Raw genomic sequence first — 27,162 nt, forward strand, 5'->3', positions numbered from 1 at the left:
GGCAACCTAATGGGGCCAACTTCTAAAGGGCTTAAAACTTAAAGTCCAGGTGTTTTAGGTTTTAAGTATAGAATATTATATAGGAAAATAGGGTTACTTAGTTGCAAACAGAGCCTCCAACTACTACTGGTAAGGTTTAACTATAGGTCTTCTGGCTTCAAATTTGGACTATACTGAAAAAGTGATACTCAGTATTTAACTAATTAGAGGCTACAATTAATTTAGTATTATTTATAATCTGCCCTGTATTTTTCTTTCAGTAATACAGCTCCTTTAAGCTACCTAGAGATAGTCTGCATGCTGGATCACACTGTAGCATGCCTCCTAGCTGGCTGGCTACCCAGCTCAAGTGTGCAGTATTATTATAATACAATATAATTACCCAGGAGCTGTTACCAGGTAGGCTGAGTTACTTTAGTGGTATTTATATGAATGTCCATATCTCCTATTGCCCTACCAATTCATATACCACATGTGGTGACCACTTTATTTTGCCATGTCAGTTACCAAGGGGTCATAATAGGCAGGCATTCCCATATGCATATTTTCAATCTTCTGGTTCAGAGTAAGATTAGATGTTGTCCTAGACTTTAGTGGAGAGACCTCTTCTTGTGATGAGTGATCTGTGGCTGTCTCGGGAACAGGGTCGGGGTATGGTAGGTGCTTGTCTTCAACAGGCATATTTTCGACAGGCACATCAAATACAGCCGGTGGCAGTGGTGACGGTGGTAGCGGAATCCCCACTATCGAAAAAAATTTGTGTAAGGCCCGCATGACCTAACCGATATACTGTCTGATGTACCTGCAAGTGATAAGGCTGATTCCACAGGGGGCACAATGAGTGGGCCGTCATGTTTATCTTCATCTGATCCGCCTGGATGCCATGTGAGGGTGACTCTCGAGAAAAATCACAATGCTTTACAACTAACCAATAACAACTGGAGCGCTGGGCTCGCTATTTCTCGACCATCCAGTTTCGTTGGCGGCCTGCACCTGGAATATGTATATGCAATTCGTGTCGGCTTTGTTATACGTGTACGAGACGACATCATCTGGCCCATCATCACATGGTATCTCTAGACGACTTAAGATCGGAGCCGAGCTGTCTCCCACCTTGCGAAGAGGTGTTTTGATGATCGTAATCCCGTATGTGTGTATTTTTAAATTTTTCCCTCGCGGACACGTAAATGATACCAGAAGCGCCGAGGTTCCAAGTATCTGGACTCGCAGATTGAATGGTACTGGGGGTGTGGAGCTCCCTGGGCTTGCAGGCAAACTTTCCTTTTGAGGGATTTCAGGTCTCTCTACGGAGGTAGTGGTATCAGCATCAGCCAGCATTTCTAACGGTAAGATCATTTTGATTGATCACACTCACTCAGTACAGCATAGGTTGGCGGAGTTGGTACCCCCTCCACATCCTGGTGTCCCGCAGCCAGTTGGAAGAAGTATATGGTTCCACTTAATAACCCCTCTAGCCGGAATGTTCGCACAGCAGATGGCAAGCAGTCACGAGAGGCCGTCGCATCATCTGCAAAGACACATGTGGTCTCTGTTGGATTAAGCTCCGAATGCATGGCCTTGCTATAACCGTCCTGCGGGTGCATGATATCCACAGTACAAACGCCATTGATCATGGCAGAATCCGTTGAATACCGTAGCACGAGCCTAGAGAATACAGGGTCTCCATCGCCCCCCGCTGCCTCTTCAGGAATAGAGTAGGATATATCGACTGATGTTGCAGATACTGGCACTACCTTAGGTGGTTGCAGTTTTGGTAGCTTTGCTATTATGTTACCGTCAACGTTCCAAATACGTGAAATAATAAACAATCTGAGCTTCCTTACTGGCTATGAGTGCCTTTCGCTGAGAGTCTTGTACCTCCTTTTCTCGATGTTGACAAGCCTTACAGACGTTACTTTCAGGCTTCCTATGAACAGCGTTGTACCGGTAAATATAAAGAGACGAGATCTCTTTTTCCTTGTCCTGAAATTGAACGTCACAATGTGAGAAAATTACTACAAAGCCGTTCTACACCCGCACACATATACCTTGACAGCTTCTTCAAGGTGATGGTTCCTTTCCCCGTATTCTGAGTTGTCTTTCTCAAGAGAGTACACCCGAGACCGTAGATGGCGATTGTCTATTGTCAGGTTTTTTTCAATCAGCTCAGCTCTCTTCACTGCATCCTGGAGAGAGCCATCAGACGGTGTAAAATACTGGTTTTCCAATGGAAACTTACCGCGGCAATCCTTTCCTGTTCAACTAATCTCCGATTCAATGAGTCTACTTCTCTGCTTAATTTCTCGCGTTCCCCAAGATTTCTATCGGCAATAAGCGCTTCAAGACGGATGTTTTGATCTCTAAGGCGTCGCCTATCCTCGCTGATATGCCGAATTTCACGCGCATTTGCAGAGAGCTGAGTAAAGTAGATCTTCAGCTTGTGCTGCACAACGGAGATGCATTTAAGACGTTATGAATTGGTTCGTGAGTGCAAAGTTGGTCATATGGTGCTCGGGAACATACTCTCAGTCCAGCAAGCTCCTCACGCAGTGCTCTAATAACTCGCTCCTCACTCTGCCATTCCAGCTGTTCAATCTCCTTCTGCTGTCGACGTTCTATCTTTCCATCCATGGGCACTTTGCATTAGCGTGCATGCTAGTAAGCACAAATGACCTAGAGTTACCAGGTTCACCACCATCTTTACCTGTTTCAGTAGGGCATTTTCATGCTTGAGCCTTACTACTTCAGCGTCCTTCTCACGAAGCAAAGTCTGGACAGCTGCCAGATTTGAGGGCACAAAGCCGTGCTGTGGCTTGACAATTGAACGGATAGTAGCAGGGGATTCATCACTGGAAGCTCGACACTTGAAGGAGGGTGGGGCTTTGTGATGGTGCGTTTCGACTCTCCGAGCAGATGCTTCATGGGATGTATTCAGCACGCGGGGAAGGAAGTAGGTGTTATGGTTGGGGTGTTGATTTTGCGGCGTTATTTGATTCTCAGAGAGGATCTCTACTGGTTCCATCTTGCGCTCTTGTGGTGGAGTGGGAGACCGAGAGACATGGTCCCAATCGGAGCCTAGATTATGTAATGCTGGTCTTGTAGTCACGTGAGATTGAAGAATATGAGGTTCTCCTACCGACGTGTTGCCGCGATCTGCCTGCCATTGGAAGAGGATCAGTTGCAGTCCTGACACCTTCAGTTCAATATCAGTGCCGAGTATAATCCTTTAAGAGTACCCACCATGCCAGACGGTGAAGGTATACAGCGCAAATCTCTACCGCTCATGTAACGCAGAGCACTAGTTTTATCAGTTCACATTCGATGTATGCCAGTGATATTCAATTTCCGGCTTTCTCTGTTTTTTTCATCAATAGGTGCGCTACAGGAGCTTCGTCAATACTGGGAATTTGCGGCAGTCTGTCAATTTTTGCACTTGTTTCACCACGCGCTGCGTCTGTCGGAATTTAGCAGCGATGTATGGAGGGAGCTTGCCTCAGCTAAAATGGCACTGGAAGAATCACTAACCAATTGTATAGGAGCTTGAAATTCATCTGACTACATGTCCAGTCGAGGAAAAACTCATCGATTTGCACGTCAGGCTACTGAAATCCTTAGTCGGTCCATTGGCAGCACGGCAAATCAGGTAGTGTGTACACCATTCGAGTTTCGACAAGAAGGTATCTCACCCTTTTATAGTACTGAGAATTGGCAGACATATTTACAAAAGGAATTTGCAAAGACCCACGCTCACAGCGACATCTTTGCCCAGGGGGTCGACTATGTTGACCTTCCGTTGCGTAGCAAGGTCTGTTTACATGTGGCATCACGGAGATGGATTTCGGTAATCAACATACGCTCGAAATTCATCCAGGTTCTCGTTCTCCACTCTTTGTGCGAGCGACAGTTCGATAACGCCGAGAGATTCCGAGCATCGCTTAATACTGAAGAAGAGACGGAATGGGTATGTTGCAGTTGATATCAAGTCATCTGAATGTATTCTCACACCGGCATATTACAGCGCGTAGAGCATGTTGGCTCTGACGCGAAAGGGAACGTGTACTGGCTTTTTGATGGTAGCTGCTCTTTCAGGATGTGCCATTGGCTACGCTGCGTATTCTTCATATTGACGCTTATTTTAACAGACAATAGGCTTTATAAGGAAGCACCAGCACCCACTATTGGTAAATCTCGTAATCAAAAGAAAGGGAAATTGAAATCGGGTAATAAGAATGACTTACCTTGGGAGTTGGTAATATTTCACGATGTTGTTTAGGTCTTCGCAAATCTAAAACTAAAATCCAGCTGCCCGTTTGAATAGATATGTTCAAGCATGGAGGAGTGGCAATCATTCCCAGAAAGATTCAAGAAGTCTAGAAGCGCCGTGGAAAAAGAGTTCTATCTGTTCCTAATAGAAGATGCGCTTCCGAAAGTGCTTGCGGATCTCGAGGTATACAGTTTTGCTCGTTTGTGTCACATTTTGTGGAGGCTCATTGATTGGAATTAGAATAAGGAAAAGCAGAGACGTGTACAGGAAGCAATGAACAATCGCAAAAGATCATCACGATTACAAGTCAGAGAGTTAGAGAAAATGGAACAAGAAAGGCAGGAGCAGCTTATACGGGAGCAACGGGAGCAAGAAAGATCGCGAAGGAGCCAGCTAGACAGAAAGCAGCGAGAAGAACTAGTATGTTCGAAGCTAATTGCGCATTCCAAATGAGCCAACCTTAGGATGGGAAATCTGATCATTTGCTTGGGTAGGAGAGGCAACGAAGAATTGAAGCACGCGAGCAACGTATTATGGAGCGAGAGGCACGCTTGCATGGATTGCGTGAAGACAAAGGCCATGTTATAAATCCGTCGGACGAGGACGCGTGTGCGCGAGAGCAAACCACGTCTCAACCAGCAACCCGCCGCAAGAGGAAAAGGCACGATGAATTCGAAGAGCGATGGTATTTTGATTGTGTCTGCGGCGTTCATGGAGACAATCTTGACGGTTGGTGCTGCACTTTCGATGTTGTACGACACCGTTCACTTACGCTGAAGTGCCGTTTAGATGGAACTCCGATGATTGCCTGTGGAAAATGTGGCGTTTGGCAGCACATTGGATGTCTTGCGCAAGCCCCTGGTGCCAAAGCAGATGATGTAGACATTCAGAAGTGGGAAGCACTGGACTATGTCTGCAATAGATGTGCGCGCCACGGAAACCAAGAGAGAGCGCGAGTTGTATCGCACAACGCAGGAATTTCGAGCCGAGGAAGCGATATTCATGAGGTTGGTCCACAAGCCGGTCGAGGCAATCCAATTGGGTCTATAGGCAATGGTGTGGCGAGTTCGGTGGGACACAACCGTGCAAAAACGTCGGCAATGGCAGGTCATCCAAATTGGATATCAAACTACGTGCATTCTCCAAAAGGGGTTGTTGCACGGACGGCCGCGGGACCTGGTCCCGACGAAGCACCTTCCTCTGTGACACCATTCGTCAACACTGCCCTTCACCCCTCACTAGAGTCAATGGCCCTCCCGCATCCCGCATCACCAGCTTACTATCAACCCTATTCTGCTACCGCGGTGCTCCCATCTGGTGTAGCCCCTCCCGCGCACAAGGCCATTACTGCTAGTGTTGCAACGTCCGGGACAGATACCGCGTCCGCCGCTGCATTTCTAGCGAGTCTAGCTGCTGGATATAAGCCGCGACCAGGGCCGGCAGCCGTTGAAAGCTTTCCAGCGCCTGTATCGCTTGTGCCCGCCCAGCAACCGGGACCCCCTCTTTCTTCGAATCTAATAGGGTCAACAGAGTGTGCGACCCCCTTCTTGCGACCCGGAGGCGTGTCATCCGATTCTGAAATGAAACAAAACGGTCTACCTGTGAGCACAACAGAACAAGGGAAGCCGTTGTAAATAATATATAACTTCTGAATAAAGTACTTATAAAAGGGCCAAAGCCAATGACACGTGACTTGGAAACAATTTGTTGGGGGTGCAACTTGTACCACTTTGGACAAATACGTTTCTCACATCGCCTGGCATCTGTCCCATAGCAGCTGATCTACAGACCCATATTCTAAGCCCAATGGCGGCCCCGGCTGCCGCCATGTCCGCAACTCAAAAGCTAACCCAGCTGAACGAGTCAACCTGGCTCCAAGTAGGTATGTAGCGAGATCGATCCTTCTCAGCTGATCGCGACCCCGAGGCGCTAGGTTGAAGAACTAGGCCGCTTATGCCTAGACTGACCGAGCTGTATTTATATGATTCCGCTCATCGCGCATAGGAACGCTGGCAGAAAGTATGAATGAGCCAGAACGCGCGATGAACGCTTATGAATCAGCCCTTCGTCACAACCCTCATTCTGTGCAAGCTTTGACACAAGCCGCTGCTCTTTGCAGAGCGCGTGAGCAATATTCAAAGGTGGAGTACGAAGTACTGCTATGTAATGCAAATGTATCTACGCATAACCAAGTCTAATTTCTCTTCCAGGCGGTTGACTATTTTCAACGAATACTGAACATCGATCAAACGAACGGCGAGATATGGGGAGCTCTAGGCCACTGCTTTTTGATGATGGACGACTTGCAGCGGGCCTACACGGCTTATCAGCAGGCACTGTATCATCTCCCAAATCCCAAGGTGGGACGACATACGGCATTCGATTGTTTCCAGCAGCTTAACTAGACTGTTGACTTTAGGAACCGAAGTTGTGGTACGGAATTGGGATTCTTTACGATCGATACGGATCTTATGAACATGCGGAGGAAGCGTTTTCTGCTGTAATAAGAATGGAACCTAAATTTGAAAAGGCAAACGAAATCTATTTTCGATTGGGTATAATTTATAAGCAGCAAGGCAAATATGAGACAAGTTTAAGTGTGAGTGGCAGCTTCGAGGGTAAAGTCTTCAGGAAAGTGGTCTTGACAGTGTATTGGCAGTGCTTTCGCTATATTTTGGCCTGCCCTCCGAAGCCGCTGACCGAAATTGACATCTGGTTCCAAATCGGCCACGTGTACGAGCAGCAGAAAGAGGTAGCTAAATCGACGTCATTTCGATCCTGACTCTTCGAAAGGCATGGCTTAAGTATGGAATGGTCCTTGTTTCATAGTATCAACTTGCTCGGGATGCCTACGAACGTGTTCTATCAGAGAATCCTAACCATGCCAAGGTTTTACAGCAGCTGGGATGGCTCTATCATCAGCAGAATTCGAGCTTTTCCAACCAGGAGCTTGCAATACAGTACCTTACTCGTTCCCTCGAAGCTGGTATAGTTCTAGCCTTACGAATTTGTTGCGGTACTCCTTTATCAATCTTGGAATTCTAGATATGAACGACGCGCAGACATGGTATCTTCTGGGACGCTGTTATATGGCGCAACAGAAATACAACAAGGCTTATGAAGCGTATCAGCAAGCTGTGTACGTATGATGTATTGCGCGTATCTTGTGACCAAACTAAAAATCGTCTATAGGTACCGGGATGGGCGCAATCCTACATTCTGGTGCTCCATTGGAGTCTTGTATTATCAGATAAATCAGGTTGGTTCATTGATCACGTAGCCTGTATAGTCCTGAGGCTCATCTTGTTAACTGGGTGATGTAGTATCGCGATGCCTTGGACGCATATAGTCGCGCCATTCGACTTAACCCATATATCAGTGAAGTCTGGTAATGTCGCAAGTAAGACATACTGTACAAGATAACGAGATCATCTTACCTTCCTTACTAAGGTATGACCTCGGAACCCTATACGAATCTTGCAACAATCAGATCAATGATGCGTTGGACGCATATACGCGAGCACTCGAGTTGGATCCGACCAACCCCCACATTAAACAAAGGCTTCAAATGCTCCGCAATGCACAGGCGGGTGGCGGGTGAGCAACAGCACCTCATATGCATAGGTTGCGCCATGCATTGATTGAATCCAAAAATAGTCAAGTGCAAGCAGGTGCTGCGCAACCCCAACAACCTGCACCGCAGGATATCAACGCAACAGGGTACCCAGGCGGAAATGCGATACACCCGAATGCACCCAGTCATTTCTATCAGGTAACTACTCCTGTTACGGTATATGATTGATCTATGCGGCAAGACGTGATGCACACTTCTCACGTAGGGACCACAACCACCGACTCAAATGGGCTACCCCCGAAGCTCCCAGCAAGACCAGAGATCTACGCACACCTCTGTGCCACTTCAAACGGTGTGATCAAGTGCTTTCTGTGGTTGACGTACGTATGCTAATTATGATTTAAAATGAAGGAACACGACCGAAGGGATCTGCCGTCTTTGCAGATGAATCCACCCGCATCATACCCCGCTCAGCCCATGTCCCAGAGGGATGAAGGCCGTAATGGACTTGTTGCTGATCGCCAGCTTCCTCCAGCATCGGCCGATCACCCATCTCGAGCAGGTCGCAACAAGCAATCTCGTCCGGACAGGACAACGTCCCCTAAGCCGCAGACCGACCGAAGGGGTCCGTCTCATCCGCGTCAGGGTTCCCGTACGCTCGCACATGACGCCTTACAATCTTCGTCCGTCCCATATCCTTCCAGTGACGGTAAGTGGCCGTGATTGCGAAAGGCCGGATTGACTTGGAATGGCCAGCACGTAATCTGGGTACAAACCGTCTCACTGTTCCCATCTGCCTCCAGACGCACTCCAGAGATCCGGTAGGCCATCCGAGCCACTTGGTAGACCACCTGAGCTCCCATCACGCCACATGGATACTTCTCCCAGGCCCAGCGATATTCCGGGCAGATTGGCCGATCAGTCAACAAATAGGCATTTTGAATCACCATCTGCAAGCCACTCTGATAACGCCCGTCACATAGCGGATCCGCCACGATTACCGGATATAGGTTCGAGAAATGTCGAGTCACTCTCACGTCTACCGGAAATGCAAATAAGACCATCAGATCATACGCATCTTTTGCGCCCAATGGAGTTATCCCCTCACGCAAAGCTGGATGATACATCACGTCAGCAAGATGTACCAATTAACCCTCTGGAGTCTGAAGCAATCAGAAACCGCACTGATCGCAGATCGTACTCGGTGGAGCGACCATCTGGCTTCACAGAACCTACAACAGAAATTCGCGCCTCTGAGACCGCTCTCAAGCAGCCACAGGAAAAGCTCGTCCAATCGAATTTCTCATCGGAATCGTCCACATGGCAACGGACGTGTCATGCCAAAAGCCGAAGTCCTCCTGTAGGAGATGAGCAAAGTAGAAGCGCGTATCAACGGGACATGAACACGGAGAGCAAAGTCCGATTGCGGGATTCTGAGCCAGTCACTCGTGGTTTGCATGGGTTTGAATCATCAAAGGACGTACCTACGAAAGCGTCTAGTCCAACCGTCGATTTAGAGGTTTCCAAGCAGGCCGAAAGGGTCAACATGACAAATACAAGTGACGCGACCCGACCATCACAGGATCGCGTAGCAAATCGAGAGACGCCGACGGAGAGGATTTTGGCAGCACCAATGAAGGCGGACAAAGCCGGAGGAGAAAACCGCAGAATGCAACCCGATCGAATGTCGGTTAGTCAATTGAATGAACGAGGGGAGGACCGCAGAGAACGCGATGCTCAAATCCAAGTGAGGAGAGATGACAATAGCAAAGATGGTAGTAGAGATCGAGCGTCCATGGTACCATTGGAGACCGAGAAAGACTATGTTGTGAAAGGGATCGAAGCCACACGTGAGGTCACAATTGACAATGATGGTACTGAGCATGGAAGGAGTCAGAGTCACCATGGAAGTCCAAGCAGTGCCGTACCACCGCCTGATGGTCTAGCCGCGCTAGCGTCGTATGGGAACACTGATAGTGCCGTGGACCATGAGTCACCGGACAACCCTGCATCACCACATTATGGCTCTTCCTTAGTTGAACGTTCAGAGCCGGGTGATATGGCAAAAGGCACGGAGCAGGTATCTGGGAAACGACCGTATGAGAAGGATCATAGCGATCCTAGGTACTCGCCAGAAGCTAAGCGGCCAAAGGCGGTAGATGGGGAGGAGGACTCTTGATCGCATGGCAGTGACCGGCTGGGCATGTGGATCTGGCGATTTTGTCTTTAAGAAGGGCCGTTCTTTCTGTATTCCGCATTTACGCTCTAAGCGTTGCGAATCGTATTTCCCTGGGGCTCTTCCAGATCATACTTTGCCTTCACCATTATACTTTTGGATTAAACATTCATTTGATCATTCAACTTCTGAGGGCATACTTTAAGCAACATTGGGACTGTTGACGTGACATTTGAATGTTGGATGTGTGGCAATGCGTGGTGTCTAGCTTTAACCATAAATGTCGTCGCATCATGTAACTTTAAGTGTAGAGACCACTTTTACCAGCTAATCGCCGTAATTAACACAATCTATTTTCGCAAAAAGGGGGGATGACTCATGTAAGGTATGTTGCCTTCGAGCAGTCAAATGAATAAGGAGAAATATAAAAAGAAGAGATTTCCTACATCTGAATGAAGTGATAGGGATACACTACAAGGAAACGAGAGCAGACCGGAATAAACCAATAGCTAAACAGACTACTGTAGTATCAGCCACAACTCCTCCCCGCCGATACTATGTTCAAACAAGACCAATCACGTCGTTTTGTGGGGGAGCAAACCTGTTAGTAATTATGGGGGTCGGCTGGAACGCTGTAAAATTGGGGCCCGTTTGCGTATTGTCGCGTAATGAAGGCGGTGACTATCTCGAGGGAAAAACAGATGCAGCCAAATGGACCCGAGGTGGCTTAGGGATGGTTGTAACACGTGATGGTAACAAGTTGTGGCATTCATTCGGCTGACACCCGACCTGTACGCGCGGAGATCTCCATCCGTCCCATATCCAGCACGGAACACATCAGTAGTCGAGTCAGAGTGCGATATTTACGTCGGCTACCCGAATCCTTTCCCACAGCATTCAACCGCGTGTCTTTATGATGGGTGACTCTGAGGAGAACGTTGCTGTGGGGTCGGATGTCGAACAGGAGGTTCTTGAAGACGAACCAAAAAGCATACTATTGGGAATCATTGGTCAACTACGCAAGGGAATGGATCTGTCCCGAGTTACTCTGCCAACTTTTGTGCTGGAGCCACGAAGTATGTGCGAGCGGATAACGGACTTCATGAGCCATCCGGAGCTCATTCTTAAGTAAGGACGCTCCAACCGAACAACCAAGTGTTGGGAAAGAGGAAGCAGAAAGAGCTAATGACAACCCTTAGCACTCCTCAAAAAATGGATCCTACGGACCGATTTCTTGATGTCGTGACATATTTTCTATCTGGTTGGCATATAAAACCGAAGGTGCAACAAGTCCCAGAGATTGCAGCTTTCAATTTAACCAAGCTGACAGTGCCGGAAATCATAGGGTGTAAAGAAACCATACAATCCTGTTTTGGGTGAAATATTTCGGTGTCGCTGGAAGTTCGACGATGACTCAGAATCTTTCTACGTGTGCGAACAAGTTTCACACCATCCTCCAATTTCTGCCTATTTCTATGCAAATCCCCAAAAGGACGTTTGGATTTTGGGTGATATACGACCGAAGTCGAAGTTCCTCGGAAATTCTGCTGCCACTATTATGCAAGGAACTTCTACGATTACTTTTCCAAAGAGGTGGCCTGGTGAAGAGTATATGGTGACTCTCCCTAATATATATGCCAGAGGCATACTGTTCGGCACCATGTACCTTGAGCTGGGAGATACGGTGACCATCAAATGCCCAAAAAATGATCTAATCGCGGAAATCGAGTTTCAAACGAAGGTATGACCAATGCCCATGGAAAGTATGGCTGCGACTGCGCTAACTGTCAGCCATAATAGGGGTTCTTCACGGGCACTTATAATGGCATAAAAGGCAAGGTGAAGCGTGAATCCTCTGGAGAAGTCCTATATACTCTGGGTGGGAAGTGGACGGACGTCATGTACCTATCCAAAGGAACCACTTCCGACAAAATACCAATTTTCGATGCCCACAGTGCAAAGATATACCCAAAAGTTGTTGCAGCGGAAGCCGAGCAGGAGGAATTCGAGTCTCGAAGGTGAGCTAGCGTTCCTATTGGAGATCCTTCCACTGTGAGCCAGGTTGACACTCATAGATATATTCGGAAGACTTTGGTCAAAAGTCACCAAGGGCTTGGTAACGAAAAACCTGGATTATGCCACCACTGAGAAAAGCGCGATCGAGGACAATCAGCGCACTATCGTCAAGGATAGGGCAACCAAAAATATCACATGGGAACCTAGATTTTTCCGCCGAAACGGTGACATGTGGGAGTTCCGGTCTTCTGAGTGAGCAATCTCCTTTGCAAATTGCTTTTCCCGCTTTTTCCCATTCGTGACTCACAGTGCCTCTGCTAGCTTACCAACTGATCCGCTCGAGGCAAACAAAGCTCTGGAAGGAATTATCTTTGGTTCCGCGACAAACCCTATGCATGCCAGATTTTGGGTGCGTCCTGATCAGATTAACGGGGTAGAATAACGAGGGTGCAGGCGGGTATAGACAGCTCAATGGATATGGAAAGATGTACGTAATTTAGTTCTGCTATACAATTTGAGGTAAATGGAGAATCGCGACCTGCATGATAATGTTAGGCCTTGCCGTAACTGCTGAGGCATGTGCCACAAAGGCTCAGTTACCGCACGATTTCCGCAGATCAGCGCTAGTTTATTTCCCAAGGTATTCCATTTTGCTTGAACATCCACATCTTCGCCCTTGTCCCCATGATATTGCTTGACCAAAGACCAATCCTGCGTTGAAGGCACACAAAGGTGGCGTGTGAGTCTCAGTATCTATTGACAAGCGCTTTGCGGCGATTCTTACCTGTAGCGACCATATATTTACTACACCATCACTGGAGGCACTGGCAAGTAATGAGGCATCAGGATTGAAGTCAGCGGATAAGATCTCAGAGTTGTGGTTACGGAAAGTGTGCAGGCACTCTTGCTTAGCAACATCCCACAATCGAACTGTTCGGTCAAAACCAGCTCTATAGATTCGTGAGTCAGAGAGTCTCACCCAGGGGCGATTCATGTCCAGTTGCGTACTCACGTTGCCAACACTAATTGGTCAGAATTGGGACACCACTGGCAAGTCACGATTTCCTTCTCATGGCCCTTTGCGACCCAGAGAGCTTCATTAGAGTCCATCGTCCAGATTTTGGCGGTACCGTCGTCAGAGCAAGAGGCAAGATACTTTCTTGAAGGATCCCATAGAACTTTATTCACATCGCTCTAAGGAACATCTAAAATTCAAGGGCCCGAAAATCCGACATGGGACTATATCACCAGCATACCTTATGGGAAAATTGCTTCAACGGTTCTATATCTCCCAAGCGGCATACATATATCTGACTGTCTGACGACGATGTCGCGAAAGTGACATCATCTACCCAGTCCGCAGAGAGGACAGGTCCTGAGAGCAGCAGTTCGTCATTCGTCGTCGGTTGCAAGAATGTGCATCAGCAATGATACCTTCATGGAAATCAAATCTCTGCCGGACTTGGCCACTAGCGACGTCCCATATTACGCTGGTCTTATCGAGACTACCGGTCGCAATGAGACTTCCACATGTATTCCAAGCTAAAGAGAAGACCGCCCCTTCGTGCTGCTTCTCAGAGAATTTAAGCTCTCCTGGCAAAGTTTCGAAGACGTTGACAAGCGTCCTTCATTATCATTATCAGAATATCCAAAGATGATACCTGACCGAGTCCAAACTAATGTGCGACCATCGACGGTCCCAGCCGCCAACATAGCACCCGACGGCTGCAGATGAGGTTAGATTAGAGAACCAAAGGTAAAAAATGGCTCCTATCACCCATGATCTGTGCCTTACCGCCCACTCAAGCGCCGATATGCCGATACTGATGCCAACAACAGCGGTGCCCATGGGCAAATCCATCACTCGATCACTCTGGGTAGCATCTTGTGTCGCATTAGACGGTACCTGCCAGAGTCGCACTACTCCATCCTTGCTCCTGATCAAAAGGTCAGCAAACCCCCTTTATGGGAGAGCGAAGAAGGTACAAACCCAGATGCTATTAATGATGGCTTGCCGGGATTCCAGGAGCATCGAACAACCTACAGGTGGCTTGCTCCATAAATGGTACGCTCTCATGCCTCTAGTTTCCCAAAAATGGACATACAGTTTCTGAACTTGACAGCATCGACACAGGCAATTCGTCGGCGTTCGTGTTGTCGTCTTCAATAACGTCCATTGCATCTAATGGCAATCTGTTGGATGAGTCCTGAATATGAGTCCCTACGTATTCCACTACTCACCGGATGTCTCCAAAGTGGTCGATGCAACAAGTGACTCTCTGCGAGATTTCTTTTCGCGCTCGGGCTTTGATTGCTTTCGCTCGTCCTTTCGATCCTTTTTGTTGGTCAGGGCTTCCTCCTTTCTAGCTCTTTTCGAGGGACGTCCTTCTTGCTTGTCGCTGACTTCGAAGGCGCATTCATGTTGCTCAAGCAGTGTAAATGGGGCGATACACTTCCGTTCTGTACCGTCCTGCATAATGTTCGGCTGAGGGATTCAAAGACAGGGTATACATGATGAAAGGCTACCTCATTGACGTGGCACTCGATCTCAGCATACTGTAGGCCCTTCTGCAATAAGTTGACCAGTGAACCCGGGCGAACATGGGAACCTTTTACAGTTCGCTTGTACAGAGCGCTTTCATGTTGAAATGCGAAGGCTGAGTGTGTAAAACCTGGAAAGCATTCATCAATAATGGGCAGACATGGAAGTAGAAGGTCCCAGTGCTCACCCGACTCAGCCAGGTATCTATAGACAAGATAATTGACCTCGTCACTTGTGATCATTACGACGATCTCTGAGTAGGAAACCACGGCAAAGGAACTGCCTGTAAGGGCATTGCAAGTGCCTGGCTAACACGTGGTACCGACGTGTCACCGCATCTGCATTGTCGGTAAGGTCCTAAATGCTTTTCCGTCATCTTGCAGTCGTCTGGAGTCTTGTTGCACATCCCGTGTGCAAAAGGCAGTCACTTTCGATGTCTACTAGTTCAACACACCCTGTGATATTACTCTCTACAGTCCCCAATGAGGAGGTCGCAAAGAGCATAAGCAGAGGTACCCGTAACGATGCCTTAACGGATGCTGTGATCTGGTTGACTCCAGGTCTTATCTCTTGACGTAACAGGTCTTGTGGAGCGAAAGCTCATAGCATGTGCAAATATCGTTCCAAAAGTGACTTCAGTGTGAGACTTAGGATTTAGCCAGTGATAAAATACGCCGGTTAACTTGGATACCACAAGTAGTTATTGGTGGGATGGCGGTGTTCAAGAAGACAGTGAACTTCTAATGATTATGAAGACTCAGGCAAGTCTGGTACCGCAGGTTACCGAGTATGTGAAGGCAGAGCATCCAGTAAGCAGGTGTTTTTGCGATTTCTGGACTGTTCCATTACTGTCCTGAATCATTGTTATTCTATAAAAGTATGAGATACCTGAACTCATAGCCACCAAGGTTTGAAATGAAATGTTTCTTTTGACCTTCTCATAAGTTCAGATACTCACTAAATGCGAAACTTTAGATTGAGGGTGGCAATGACGCATACATCCAGTGGATTAGCCAAAATACAATTGGGCGAACGTAGTGTACTGGTTAATCTTGCATTGAACTCGGGTGCTTCAGGCTACGCCTCTCTGTCTTTTCACATTCATCTGCCCAAGCACCGCACAACCATACTTCCCGATAACGGTTAATGACCAGCGGCACGGCACGTCGGGAGTGTCAGAGAAAGCCCTCTTCTTCAACCTCCTCCTGCAACTGCTTAACCGCCTCCGATGCGGGCTTGTCGTGAAGCGATATTCCTTTGGCCCCTCCTGGCACCCGCAGCTCGCGTCCAATGCGTGTAACCTAAAATGGGAAATTGGATCATGTTCAAGTATAGTATAGGTGATCTTCCAACCATACCTCATTGTCCAAGAATTGCACAGGCGTCTTCTTCATAGCAGCTGACAGCGAATCCTCATCTCCCGTTTGCATGGCTTCCAATATCCCTTGTGCTATAACCCCCTCTTCAGCTTGAGCGAAGCCATTTATGCTAAACGATAGTGAATACCAAATCTGTATCGCAGTTTTTAATTTATGCTCACCTTCCATACATCTCCAATTGTTTTGTGGCGCCCACTTCGTCCCCCATGGCCAGCAAGATAATGACTGTGCTGAGAGCTTGTTTACAGAAGTTTGGCCGCTGTTCGAGGTGTGTGAATGCGTCGCAGAGCCGTCGTGACAGTTCAAGGGCTTTGTCATATCTGGAACATGTGTGAACCGATGCACAGAACGATGCATTGAGAGGGTACACACCTTCTGTGTCTCAGAGAAACAGCAATCGCCCTTTTGAAGGTCTCGACACCAAACCGTAATTTATTCTCCTCTTCGAAGATTTTGCAAGACTCATCATACAACTCTATACACTTTCCGATATCTGTTGCTTCAACAGCCCTAAAAGCCTGGAATCAATATCGCGACGTGACTCGTGGCTAAAGAAGGTACACACTTGGCAGCTTTCTCCAGCGCCTCCCCGGCACGATCAGGCGATCCCTGAGCAAGGAAGTACTGACTAGTTTGGCGATATAGATCAGACGCTTCATCCGGTTTCTTGAGTTGCTGCACCAGAATGGCGGCAGCCAACTCTAGGGATTTTGCGGCTAGAAATAGTCTAATTCAGTATAACCGGTTAATTGGCAGCTGCCGTATTTGCGCTGGCGGCTTGACTCGCACGTACGAGTCTAAGTTCCTGTGGGCTTCAGCTGCCTACGCCGCAAAAAGCCCGGAGAGTCTGCACGTAAGGTGGATGAAGTCTTGAAGACCCAGGAAATTGAACATACCTTCATATATGCCTCAACAGTGTAATCCCAGCATTTCGCGTTTCTGAAGCAGTTCGCTACAATCTTGCAAGATATAGCCGATCGTTTGTACTAGATGGTCAAACTCTTACGTACCATACCTGCAGCTTCATAATTCTGGACAGCAACATCCCAATCGGGTTTTGGTTTGCCAAAAAGACTCTTCTTACTGCGAGCTTTCTCTCCGTCGGCCAGATAAGCCAGACCTGGGACACAACTGTATAAAACGAGCGTTCACGGCATATGTTTGTGAAAGTAAAGCGAACCTTCTTTAACCTTTGCGTCAGACATCGTATGCCTTTTTGTGTAGTGAACAATCGCCGAGTGAATCTGAGCATGCTGGTACTGAGTATGGCGGAATTGTTGGTTGGAATGTGGCACGGTACCCGCGTCAGACTGAACAACTGCCCATTTCAGCACGCTTCGCACTCGACCATGCACACAGATGCCCATCACCGTCCGTCCGGAGCAGCCAGCATACTGGCGTCTGCATTTGCAGGCTTCGCAGAACTTGTAGTGTTCCATCCCATTGATACCATAAGTAAGCGCTTGATGAATAACCGAGATGTCGTGACACCGGAGGGTGACAAGTTGCGGACTGTGATCTATGGCGAGGCCGCAAAACGAGGTGCTCTTGCGCAGTACAAGTCCTTATTTCCGGGTTTTCAATATGCGGTTACTTATAAGGTCTTGCAGAGGAGCTATCAGTTTGGAGGCCAACCGTTTGTAGTCAACTGGTTGGAAAGGAGATGGGGAAGTTGGTTCAAAGCCAAATTTCGCAAGAGAGCCCAAACGGCGGTTCAAGGTGAGCAGGTAGAAAGGAGTGTCGTGGTCGCGTAGACTTGTCATTACGTCTTTGGATTAGTCTTTTTGCGCCGCTTGCACATCAGCTATAGGCTTATAGATTATTATTTCCAGCCACCGCGGGCCTCGTTATTGGCATGGGCGAGGTGGTTCTGTTGCCACTCGACGCACTGAAGGTTAAAGGTCAGACCAATCCATCTCTTCTTCACGGTACGTCCCCCTGGGCCCTTCTCGTGCGACCATCTTCTCTCCGCAAATTGTATAGTGGGGCAGGGTGGACCGCTGCACGCAATATGGTTGGCTGCTTCGCGCTCTTCGGTGCCTCCGCTGCTGCAAAAGACATCATATATGATTTGAATGAAGGGAAAGAGAAGGCAACACTCATGCAAACGCTGGTGGCGTCGTTTTGCGGAGCCATAGCAAGTATAGCTCTCGCATCACCATTTGACGTGATCAAGGTATAAGTCGTTTACCTCCTATTGAAAAAATATGAAACCGACAATCTATTAGGTTAGGGTTCAAGCAGCGCCGGCAGAGGCTCGCGTATCCGGATTTGCGATTGCAAGAAATATCATTCGCTTAGAAGGGATGCGAGCATTCGGAAAGGGCCTGGTGCCGAAGCTACTAGCCGCTGGGCCGAAAATCACTTTTTCGTTCACAATTGCACAGCAACTCTCGTCGTTCTTTTCAGCGCATATAAACAGCCAACCACCGGCGCTACGCGCACTTTGATGAGTTTACGATGATCTCATAGAGGAATAGACTGGCTTCTATTCGTAAGTCTATATATTTGATAATATGTTCCAGTCAACATTTCTATTCTCTACAAAATGCTTCCAATGGTCCATCCAATCCTTGGAATCAAGGGGCAAACTTGCCCAGCGGACTCCATGACAGCCGACCGAGGTTTCGAAGCAACGGAAGCTCTCTGCACGCAATTCAGATTTGACCTTCTCAATGAGATCAACTCCGGTGTCTAAATGATCAGCGTCAGAACGCCAATGTTGCTTTGTCAACCATCCAAACTATGTGAAAACATATGGTACTTGCCATCCCTCAGAAGTGTTAACGCACAGCCACCCCCTCCAGCCCCAGTTAATTTAGAGCGTAGCCCATATCTGGCAGTTAATTGGCGAATTCTCTCCAAACTAGGATGGCTTACTCCGCATGCCGCCAGAATGCAGTGGTTCATATCGACGAGTTCCTAGAAGAGACACGATTTAATCAACAGTTGTCGTAGCACATTCTCAACAAAGTCGCACCTCCATTCCGGTGAGCACGTCCGAAAGCGTTATATCAGACTGCTCTGCCCATCGCAAATGCCACATAAGGAAATTGACAGCCGCATTGCACGTATAGAAAGAAACTGAGCACACACCTAGAGCGCCAAAGAGATCCTTGCATGTATTACTGATTCCCTGCATTGAATCCATGAGAGGATCTAATATTGGACCAAACTATACGTGCACGTCAGTTAGAGTTGCCATAAATGAAATTGATGACAGTCGTGCACGCACCTGGACTCTCCGGATTCGTACATTCTCCACTTGCGCTTTGGTGTTTTTCGGAACGCACGTGTCCGTTAAGATGAACTGGATAGACTTAAAGCTAAGGGAGAAACAGAATGTATTCAACGAATTGATGCAACACAGTAGCAGAGATTCTGCGGGCAATACCCACCCGTTGAGTGGCTCCATTTTCCCGTTCGTATAAAGCATGGCACCACCTGCCGCAGTAAGATTAGATGGAGATAGAGATGACGGTAGTCCACGTATTCTGCACTTGTCGGTTTTTCATTACCGTAGGTGGAAACCGCATTATCCACGCCAGAGGGGTTGCCGTGAATGACCTTCTCGGAGACAAAGGCCCAGTCATTGACCAATTTCAATTCAGTAGCATCGTATGCTGTATTTGACATCTTTGGCATTTTTACATATCCGTTTAGCGCCAGCAGACCCGCGGCAATGCATACGCTGTAGGACGCCGAGGAGCCAAGCCCGGCACCGACGGGTAGCGCAGAGCGGACGCAGACTTCGATACCCTGCGGCCTATAAAATAGGATACTTCAGCGTCAATAGGCTTATGAAGCCATGCAATATTGATGACAGGTCTACTCACTCCTTGAAAAGGGATGTATATAGATGCAAGAACGCTAGGGAGGCTTGGCGAGCCCCCGGTACCATGGCAATACTCTTCAGTAGAGGTTGAGCAGCCGCTTCCTTGTTATCAGTGAGCGATGTAGGTTCACAGGACGATACGACTATGATAAGGTGTCAGCTGCACCTTCGCCTGCAAGCGAGGCGTATTCAGAATTTGTCGGTCGTCATACCCAGTTCCCAGCATACCATTGTGCGACGTAACAAAGTCAGACAAAGCAGTCAAATCCCACTGGATTGCAGAGGAACAGATATCTGGAAGTCGTAGGGTGACAGTCTGGTCCCCAGTTGGGCGCATCCACGCATACGTCCTCAGCCCCAAGCTTGCAGCTACCGCAGACTGATGTTCTGATGAGCATGCGCCGCCCTTTGTCTACCAAAGGAAGCCCAATGTCAAACCTTTCCATAGACCACGGCATGCTCTCCAAAGAGGATAACTTTGCCCGGTGCCGATATGAGTATCGAGTCAACGTCAGGAAGAGCGACCTCCTGCATCTTGGCCCTTTGGGTCAGCCGGAGATGACCTTTGCCATCATGACGGATGGCTCAAAGTCATTTGTTGCTGTGCCATGCAACTATGGCAACTAGCCAAGCAAAGGAGCCGGCTAGCATCGACGACGTGGTTTCGACCAGCATAGATCGCAGATATGAGCATCCCACAGTCGTGCGGCCGCCTTTTGCGGAACGTAGAGCGCACTTTTTTGACTTTTCCTTCGGCCTCTACCGCTCACTCAGCTGTATGCGCAAGTCGCGCATCTAGAATCTTACCCTTCCCCCCCGGACCCACACTGGTCAGCACCGTCCGCCATTATGACCGGAAACGATACTTGAGAGAAAAGAAGCGACTGAAAGCACAGCAGAATCAAGAAGATGTTTCTTTTGAGGAAGCTTTTTCAGTATTTCGTGTATGTGGGTGCTTTTGAATTTCGGCCAATGACAAACTGACAGGTCCCATGTTGTGCAGACCTATTGCCTTGGCGAGGATAGAGTTGTTTCTGCGCATATACAGGTCCATAGACAGGAAGGAACAAGGACCGTGCGAGGGGAGGTGAATTTGCCTACACAAGTGTCTGCGGATGACAAGTCTGTCATTTTGGTGTTTGCAAAAGTTTGTACACGTTTTTGCCACGTATGCTCTCTTGGCAACCTTTTTGCTCATGCTGATATAGGGGGAGCAAGCGGAGGAAGCCAAAAAGTTAGGGGCGCATATAGTTGGTGCGGAAGAGCTCATTGAGGAGGTGGGACCTGAACCGGACGCCTTTCCTCCAAGTGCTGTTGTTGACCATGTCAGTCTGTTCCCGGTTGTCATAGATCCTAGCGGACAAAGTTGCGTTTGATAAGGTCCTCTCTACCAAAGCCATGTTTCCTGAAGTCGTTAAGATTGCGAGGGTATTGGGTCCTAAGGGCCTGATGCCAAGTCCGGCAAAGGGTATTCTCGTTGATGGTAACTGCAAGCATTCCGTAGCACTGTGCTCATAGCCAGTTGCCCCTCTCAGGGACTGTATCGGATGACATTCCGAAAATGATGAGTGCTTTGCGCGCCTCGTCGAAATTTGAGGTGGATGCTGACGGATTTGTTCATTTGGGTACGGTGAACGTAAATGTGCTTTCACGAGAGATACGTGGCAACCATGATTTATGAGTTCTTTTCTCCTTAATGTTCTCCCCAGAAATTGGCAAGGTATATCGGCATTGAACGCGTTTTGGCTGCATAAGATGAAAACTGATCGTGTATTCTCCCCTGAAGACGGCATGGCGAGATGAAGACGTTTTTGGTAGGCCCATCTTACTAGAATGGTACAATTGGAACCAGATGGCTTACCTATTTGGCAGAAAATATTCGAGCATTGCTTACCGCGATTCTCAGCGTACGACCACCGAAAACCGATGGTAAGCACTACTGAGCACGCCATCGCTATCGCTAGACGCACTATCTGACAATAGATGGCCGTGTAGCGAACAAGTTCATTGAAAGTGTCAACATCTCTGCCAAATACACACCGGGACTGAAATTACCACTGAAGCCTTTCAAAGCCATGAAACCTGTCTCTGCGTAAGACCGGCATCCGTAGCCAATTCGATGGATCGCAACTTCTACATTGTATGCAGCGGATATCTCGCATCCACTACTGGTCCTTTAACTCATCAGCTGAAGGGCTGGAGGGGGATACAGTCCCCCATCACTGTAATTTAGCGCACACCGTATGATTGTCCCTGGTTATACGCTACATCGTACAGCCTACTTGATCATTAAAATATCATGGAAAAATTACGATTCCACGTGAGGGCTGCCATTCTATTCTATAATAACAATTGATACGTATTAATATAAATACGAATGTCAATGTCGTCCGGGTATTACAACTAAGAGCGGCTCCGCGACGTCCGCCAACTCGGTGGCCTTAATGTTGGCACTTGACGACACTATACCAGCTTTCACGCCCTCAACCAAACCTTCCTTCACTACTGACGCCTTTCCCATCCACTTTCCAACGACGGCCCCTGGCCACCATCTTTCTAAAAAACGCCGACAATACCTAACGCGACTGCCTTGACATGCAGGTGCAACGGTACCATCCGTGTTCAACCAGAATAGCTTTCCCCTCCATTCGACTGTACTTCCTGCCATAGCAGAGATCCATAATGGTAACGCAGCAAGCTCCCGTATACACCACGCTCTTAAAAACTTCTTGGCTTCTCTTCGGGTCGCAGTATCAAGTGTCGTTGCAATGATCCAGTCGCTACTTATCCATATCGTAAAATGCGCCAGTAAGAACAGTGAAGCAGACACATGCAACATCCGATGGAATGCCCATGCCGCCAGGAATCCATTTAGAATCGATTCTGTAAAAGGCTCCAGAAGCGTCGCCGTCAAAACGGTGTATTTTCGAATTCGGATCCAGCGTGCTCTCCGTTTAAAATAATCCGGCACTGATAGACCTCCCAACGTTTGATAAGCGACATCCGTAGTCATCCGATGTCGTAGTCCCAGCTTCCATATCGCTTCTCCAATGATATTGTCTTCGGACATGTATTTACCGTAATTCTCCAGGCCTCCCAATTGTGCCAAAACTGACTTTCTGAACATATTCGATTTTCCAATGACGCAACTCGCAAGGGCCACTTTGTTTATTGTAATGTACATCTTAGCGTGGGCGGTATTGAGGAAGGCTTGCTCCAAGTAAGAGCCGTAGGTTTGAGGACTAACGCCACAGGGTAAGTGATGAACTAACCCGATTCCAGGGTGCATGAGCTCCGATACCGAACGACCCATGCAACCCGGGTTTATGTGCACGTTGCTGTCGAGAATCCAGATGATATCATATTTTGCATTTTGATATCCCCGCAGCATGTTATTGACTTTTGGATTAACGCCAACATCCACATCACCTGATCAGAAAACAGTTAGGTTAAAATCACTTGGATCAAAATATATTGTTGTACCTATTATCAGCTTTGCATCCACTTCTGGATATTGTCTCATCAACTCCTTAACAATTTCAATCGCTGGATCGTTTTGGTCAGCAACGGAGAAGATGAGTTCATAAAGTGGATAATCTTGGCGAAACGAGGACGAGAGATTGTCCAGGAGGTTGCAATCCACTCCTTTCAAAGGCCGAAGAATAGTGACACCAGGGGTAGTGGATGGCGTGAGAGGTGATGAAGCTGGCGATCTCGAATGTCGTACTCGACTAGATAGGTGCTATTAGTAAAGATGGACATGAATGGCATATTTCGGTCTGACGAGGTACGTACATCAAGTATGTGCCCACCCCACAAAAAACCATCATCAAGCACCAAAGTGCAATGAAAGCCAGCGCCGCGACATTGCTCACGCCCTCGGAGAGTGTGCTCATGTATACAAGGCGCGGTTATTGAAATAAGATTGTATGAAGACAAGGAGTTTCGCGTGTTAAATGGGGGTTCGCGGGCCGATCTGCGTTATGGGGAACCTTTGGTGCCTTTCCCACCACCTCTCGTGGCCGGTTGTGACAGAGCTCGGAAGCTGATGTAATCATGGCGTGACTAACGGTCGAAACTTTGCGTATTTTTAACTTTTAAAAGTGCTTACAAGTATATTTACAAAAACGAAAATATCTAACCATCAAGTTCCCCAACGGTAGGATACCTCCCTTACTAGGTTATCCACTCCACAACCACGGACTACGTCTACATGGATTGTATATACTAACGTTTACCGCGGTTATCGCACTATTATGTACAAAAAAACCATATGCCATTATGTTAATACGATCCCTGTCGGGTCTGAGCAGGTGAAGGAACGGTAGGTAATTGGGGTCCATTGTACGGAGTGGGATCCACCCATGTGGTCCCCCCCGCAGGCATCTGTTGTTGCAGTTGTGGCGGCTGTCTCGAGCGACCTGACGATCGGGATCGGGACGATCGGGTGATGGGTGATTTTATCTTCCGATTCGGGCAGCACAGACATCTCAATATCGAAAATAGGATGAATAGGACTAGAAGACCTCCAAATACAAGGAGAGGTATGGCGATCTGCGGATGGGCACTGATCCAGTCAACTGCACGTTGCACTGCGGCACCCAAATTTCCTTGTGAGCATGATGACCGCTGTTTCTGTGGTCCTCATTAACAAACATACCAAAATTTCCAGCTTCACAGTTGCCTTGTTTGCAGACGCCTCCTCCGGAAAAACCACAAGGTGTTCCATCAATGAAGTAACTATTGAGTTGAAGACATAATCCTTGTCGTGTTTGACAGAACATTTGGCACTCGGAGCCACGCCCTGGACAGACGGATGTGGTTCCCAACGAAGACGCTTGGTTTTGACATTGCAAGTCCCTGTTAGGCAAGGGCATTTTCAGATCTTGAGATATGTAATAACGCCTAGGCCAAGTGAAGTCATACCTGCTCGTACACTGCCCTGATGCACAGGTAGCAGACACGCCCGATACGGTACAAGGGCTTCCGTTCGGTGCAAAGACATCACTGGGGCACGTTGGGCTTACACCATTGCAAACCTCAGCGAAGTCACAGACGCCGGTTGATGGTCGGCACGCAGTGCCATTAGTCTTCAATTGACATTGAGAGCAGCATTCATCGTTCTTATCCGAACAACGCATCCCGGGCTTCAACTTGCAACCAGTTCCGCAACAAGGGTCCCGCGCACAGTCATCTGGAGAACCGCAGTCACACTCTTCGCTGCCTATAATGCATGATTCGCGTTACGGAAGTCGGAAAGAATGTGCGATGAATACCACAATTACCTTCTCTTATCCCGTTTCCACATATACCACTAGTAATTGTCTGTAAAGCTCCGGGTTCTGTAATATCGCATGAATACCGGGAGGGATGCACAATCACCAGAAAATCATGCTCCAACCTTTCAAGCAAGTTCCCAATTTCGGAAAAGCGCCGCATATTTGACCAACGCTGCATGGAGAAAATTTGTCTGTAGTCGCACTGTCTGTAGGATGCATAATGAATTGTCCATTGCAATTGCAGCTCGGTGTACATGGACAGCAACCGCAGACTTCCGGATCTGTGCATGGACATTGTCCAGCGGCTACATAGGTGATCGAACGTCTAAATGAGTTGCCTTGCGGTGAGATGGTATTTAGCGGATAACAACATACATGAACAGTCGTGACTCGCTCCGAAGTTGTGGCCAATCTCGTGAGCCACCACTTTCCATTCCAAATTGACTGCAGCTGATACCCCGGTCCCGGATACAAACTGCGTGCCGGTGTTTGACTGCTGAGTAAAGGATTTTTGCGAGCAGAGCATTGCTAGAAAAAATGGTCGTTAAGAGAATGCTCGTCAACGGCATTCAAAGTGCCCACTTGCGTACCTAGCCACGCAACTCCTACCGATGGCTCTAAAATAGACACATGAATTCGTTTCTTGGAGCAGCTAGTGGATACGATAATGGCTTACCGGTAGGGCAATTTGTCATCAGATGCCATAGTCCAGCCTGGTCTGGATCTTTTTTTCCCCTCCATTCGGAAAAATCGCTCAATCTTTGATTGATTGAGTATAAATCGCTACACTCTGTTCAACTATAGTCAACCATGTGCCCTGACTGATTGAAAGAAATGATACAAACCCCGATTCCATTTCAGCAGATCGTCGTTTGGAGTACAGGTTTCTTGGAGCATCACTTGTATCAAGCCCAGGGAGATGTTAAAGGTGTTCTCATAGAGGCTATTACGGAAGGTAAAAGCTCAGGGTTCCTTCTCTCAGCGACGTATCAAGTTAATGTGAGACGGTACCTTGATGCCGTGTTCCAGTTCAGCAGTATCTGCGTTAATGCTTTTTCCTTCCCGCCATGCAATTTCACGTAGGTGCAATCACCCGCGGCCGCCATAAACAGCACTCTCCGAGAGGAAGGGCATCCAGAAGGCGCTCGCTTCACCAATCCAGCAGCTCTTCTCTCCAGCGAATCGCTATATGCTCGCCGCGCTACTGCATTTGCGGATGGATCGAATGCACATGTGCTAGCCGCTTGAACATCCCGTTTGCTCAACCATGACGACGCATCGAGGGGATTGAGCCCCCACTGGTCAGGTACAAATTGTAGCGATCGCGTCTCATCATGGTCTTTGAATAAAATCAGACGTGAAGCTTGATGTCGCAGTGACCGCGAATCGGGGGGTAGAATGTTCACATCAACCTATCCAGAGCGCTACTATCAGACCACTACAGCAGTTACGTTGCGCCTTTGTGTACATACAGATCGTCTCGTTTTCTTGTATACTTCTATCTCTTTGATATGATACATTTCCCCCCTAGAAACCGGGTCAGTTGAAGTCAGTAAAATGTACTGGAATAAATCTCCCTACCATATGGAGAAGCTGCCTTCAAAGACATTTTGCGAGCTGAGCCAGAAAAGTACACCAAAAGACACGACAGAGTCCAGTGAGAAGCGCCGTCAGAATACGTCAGTGCAGACACATGCAAAAACTTACGTGTCTTTATGAAACATAATTCTTGCCCATCCAACGGACCTTTTCATACCATTGACATCAACTCCAAGGACATCCCCCTTATAAGCATTGGCGGCCAGTGCGTGTATGTCTGGACTACTTTGTATTGCACCCTCATTCCTTTGCTCGCCTTGGACTTGCAAGACGGCTGAGGGATGGAGAAGTGCGTCGTTTGGTATCAAGTCCAATTCAAACGTCTGGTTAATCGCCTGCAGATGCGAACCAGTCATGATCTCTATGAGGAGTGAATTTAACGAAAAGCGCGAGGCTTACTCTAAATGAAAGGCTGACACTTCCCACAGAGTGTCGTATTATTGTAATGTTATCAACAAAGTCATAGAAGCGTATAGGGCGCAAAGGCGGAAGTCGGTG

At 47.9% G+C, this 27,162-nt stretch overlaps 13 protein-coding genes across 14 annotated transcripts; 6 read left to right on the forward strand and 7 right to left on the reverse strand.

The window, feature by feature from the left end:
* Positions 1-328: 328 nt before the first annotated feature.
* On the reverse strand, positions 329-3,024 carry SPPG_01772 (uncharacterized protein; the record flags this gene model as incomplete). The annotated part of the gene is made up of 9 exons (XM_016750085.1): positions 329-743; positions 803-874; positions 930-1,304; positions 1,376-1,783; positions 1,845-1,983; positions 2,049-2,186; positions 2,240-2,443; positions 2,524-2,619; positions 2,705-3,024. Coding segments are annotated over 9 exons (2,009 nt in total), but the record flags the coding sequence as incomplete, so codon positions are not given.
* Positions 3,025-3,160: 136 nt separating this feature from the next.
* SPPG_01773 (uncharacterized protein) lies at positions 3,161-5,945 on the forward strand. The gene is made up of 11 exons (XM_016750086.1): positions 3,161-3,257; positions 3,375-3,475; positions 3,537-3,643; positions 3,697-3,805; positions 3,872-3,961; positions 4,019-4,073; positions 4,143-4,249; positions 4,319-4,447; positions 4,505-4,684; positions 4,759-4,993; positions 5,054-5,945. Exons 1-11 carry the CDS (start codon positions 3,242-3,244, stop codon positions 5,896-5,898), a joined length of 1,974 nt encoding a protein of 657 aa, XP_016610726.1. The 5' UTR covers positions 3,161-3,241; the 3' UTR covers positions 5,899-5,945.
* A 60-nt stretch (positions 5,946-6,005) lies between these two features.
* On the forward strand, positions 6,006-10,446 carry SPPG_01774 (transcription regulator CYC8). The gene is made up of 14 exons (XM_016750087.1): positions 6,006-6,146; positions 6,269-6,405; positions 6,475-6,624; positions 6,684-6,863; positions 6,924-7,016; positions 7,094-7,250; positions 7,310-7,403; positions 7,457-7,523; positions 7,588-7,652; positions 7,715-7,861; positions 7,922-8,036; positions 8,104-8,190; positions 8,250-8,547; positions 8,642-10,446. Exons 1-14 carry the CDS (start codon positions 6,071-6,073, stop codon positions 10,015-10,017), a joined length of 3,042 nt encoding a protein of 1,013 aa, XP_016610727.1. The 5' UTR covers positions 6,006-6,070; the 3' UTR covers positions 10,018-10,446.
* Positions 10,447-10,693: 247 nt separating this feature from the next.
* SPPG_01775 (uncharacterized protein) lies at positions 10,694-12,567 on the forward strand. The gene is made up of 6 exons (XM_016750088.1): positions 10,694-11,142; positions 11,214-11,295; positions 11,360-11,755; positions 11,815-12,032; positions 12,103-12,282; positions 12,352-12,567. Exons 1-6 carry the CDS (start codon positions 10,928-10,930, stop codon positions 12,470-12,472), a joined length of 1,212 nt encoding a protein of 403 aa, XP_016610728.1. The 5' UTR covers positions 10,694-10,927; the 3' UTR covers positions 12,473-12,567.
* Positions 12,464-14,844, reverse strand: SPPG_01776 (uncharacterized protein). The gene is made up of 13 exons (XM_016750089.1): positions 14,760-14,844; positions 14,557-14,702; positions 14,272-14,500; positions 14,136-14,212; positions 14,021-14,070; positions 13,826-13,967; positions 13,692-13,755; positions 13,465-13,623; positions 13,287-13,405; positions 13,043-13,224; positions 12,815-12,980; positions 12,631-12,741; positions 12,464-12,568 (listed from the first exon to the last, which is right to left on the reverse strand). The coding sequence occupies exons 1-13, from the start codon at positions 14,812-14,814 to the stop codon at positions 12,536-12,538; spliced, it is 1,533 nt and encodes a 510-aa protein (XP_016610729.1). The 5' UTR covers positions 14,815-14,844; the 3' UTR covers positions 12,464-12,535.
* A 61-nt stretch (positions 14,845-14,905) lies between these two features.
* SPPG_08958 (uncharacterized protein) lies at positions 14,906-16,102 on the forward strand. Its single transcript, XM_016757108.1, has 5 exons — positions 14,906-15,084; positions 15,155-15,212; positions 15,273-15,381; positions 15,451-15,480; positions 15,548-16,102. Exons 1-5 carry the CDS (start codon positions 14,934-14,936, stop codon positions 15,608-15,610), a joined length of 411 nt encoding a protein of 136 aa, XP_016610730.1. The 5' UTR covers positions 14,906-14,933; the 3' UTR covers positions 15,611-16,102.
* On the reverse strand, positions 15,507-17,187 carry SPPG_01777 (uncharacterized protein). Its single transcript, XM_016750090.1, has 9 exons — positions 17,132-17,187; positions 16,967-17,071; positions 16,848-16,903; positions 16,745-16,773; positions 16,517-16,678; positions 16,324-16,461; positions 16,113-16,271; positions 15,931-16,060; positions 15,507-15,873 (listed from the first exon to the last, which is right to left on the reverse strand). The coding sequence occupies exons 1-9, from the start codon at positions 17,154-17,156 to the stop codon at positions 15,748-15,750; spliced, it is 930 nt and encodes a 309-aa protein (XP_016610731.1). The 5' UTR covers positions 17,157-17,187; the 3' UTR covers positions 15,507-15,747.
* A 106-nt stretch (positions 17,188-17,293) lies between these two features.
* Positions 17,294-18,508, forward strand: SPPG_01778 (uncharacterized protein). Its single transcript, XM_016750091.1, has 3 exons — positions 17,294-17,670; positions 17,784-18,127; positions 18,180-18,508. Exons 1-3 carry the CDS (start codon positions 17,301-17,303, stop codon positions 18,399-18,401), a joined length of 936 nt encoding a protein of 311 aa, XP_016610732.1. The 5' UTR covers positions 17,294-17,300; the 3' UTR covers positions 18,402-18,508.
* SPPG_01779 lies at positions 18,394-20,343 on the reverse strand. 2 transcript variants are annotated; one of them, XM_016750093.1, is made up of 10 exons: positions 20,225-20,343; positions 20,015-20,165; positions 19,788-19,929; positions 19,470-19,717; positions 19,350-19,395; positions 19,187-19,277; positions 19,048-19,126; positions 18,932-18,975; positions 18,720-18,873; positions 18,394-18,645 (listed from the first exon to the last, which is right to left on the reverse strand). In XM_016750093.1, exons 1-10 carry the CDS (start codon positions 20,318-20,320, stop codon positions 18,452-18,454), a joined length of 1,245 nt encoding a protein of 414 aa, XP_016610734.1. In that variant the 5' UTR covers positions 20,321-20,343; the 3' UTR covers positions 18,394-18,451. The 2 variants fall into 2 exon arrangements, with proteins under 2 accessions (XP_016610734.1, XP_016610733.1); XM_016750092.1 differs by having other exon boundaries at positions 19,788-19,958.
* Positions 20,344-20,448: 105 nt separating this feature from the next.
* SPPG_01780 (ribosomal protein L1) lies at positions 20,449-22,194 on the forward strand. Its single transcript, XM_016750094.1, has 9 exons — positions 20,449-20,730; positions 20,790-20,933; positions 20,995-21,063; positions 21,137-21,254; positions 21,322-21,411; positions 21,496-21,506; positions 21,573-21,600; positions 21,659-21,715; positions 21,782-22,194. Exons 1-9 carry the CDS (start codon positions 20,473-20,475, stop codon positions 21,880-21,882), a joined length of 876 nt encoding a protein of 291 aa, XP_016610735.1. The 5' UTR covers positions 20,449-20,472; the 3' UTR covers positions 21,883-22,194.
* Positions 22,039-23,785, reverse strand: SPPG_01781 (uncharacterized protein). Its single transcript, XM_016750095.1, has 3 exons — positions 23,582-23,785; positions 23,270-23,517; positions 22,039-23,215 (listed from the first exon to the last, which is right to left on the reverse strand). Exons 1-3 carry the CDS (start codon positions 23,680-23,682, stop codon positions 22,167-22,169), a joined length of 1,398 nt encoding a protein of 465 aa, XP_016610736.1. The 5' UTR covers positions 23,683-23,785; the 3' UTR covers positions 22,039-22,166.
* A 285-nt stretch (positions 23,786-24,070) lies between these two features.
* Positions 24,071-24,791, reverse strand: SPPG_08959 (uncharacterized protein; the record flags this gene model as incomplete). Its single annotated transcript, XM_016757109.1, has 4 exons — positions 24,071-24,250; positions 24,313-24,378; positions 24,447-24,646; positions 24,713-24,791. 4 exons carry the CDS (start codon positions 24,789-24,791, stop codon positions 24,071-24,073), a joined length of 525 nt encoding a protein of 174 aa, XP_016610737.1.
* Positions 24,792-25,106: 315 nt separating this feature from the next.
* Positions 25,107-27,020, reverse strand: SPPG_08960 (uncharacterized protein; the record flags this gene model as incomplete). Its single annotated transcript, XM_016757110.1, has 9 exons — positions 25,107-25,370; positions 25,441-25,593; positions 25,675-25,682; positions 25,742-25,855; positions 25,911-26,008; positions 26,077-26,477; positions 26,538-26,592; positions 26,647-26,682; positions 26,773-27,020. The coding sequence occupies 9 exons, from the start codon at positions 27,018-27,020 to the stop codon at positions 25,191-25,193; spliced, it is 1,293 nt and encodes a 430-aa protein (XP_016610738.1). The 3' UTR covers positions 25,107-25,190.
* Positions 27,021-27,162: the final 142 nt, after the last annotated feature.

Source organism: Spizellomyces punctatus (genome assembly GCF_000182565.1).
Source record: "Spizellomyces punctatus DAOM BR117 chromosome Unknown supercont1.3, whole genome shotgun sequence".
NCBI classification, from domain to species: Eukaryota; Fungi; Chytridiomycota; class Chytridiomycetes; order Spizellomycetales; family Spizellomycetaceae; genus Spizellomyces; species Spizellomyces punctatus.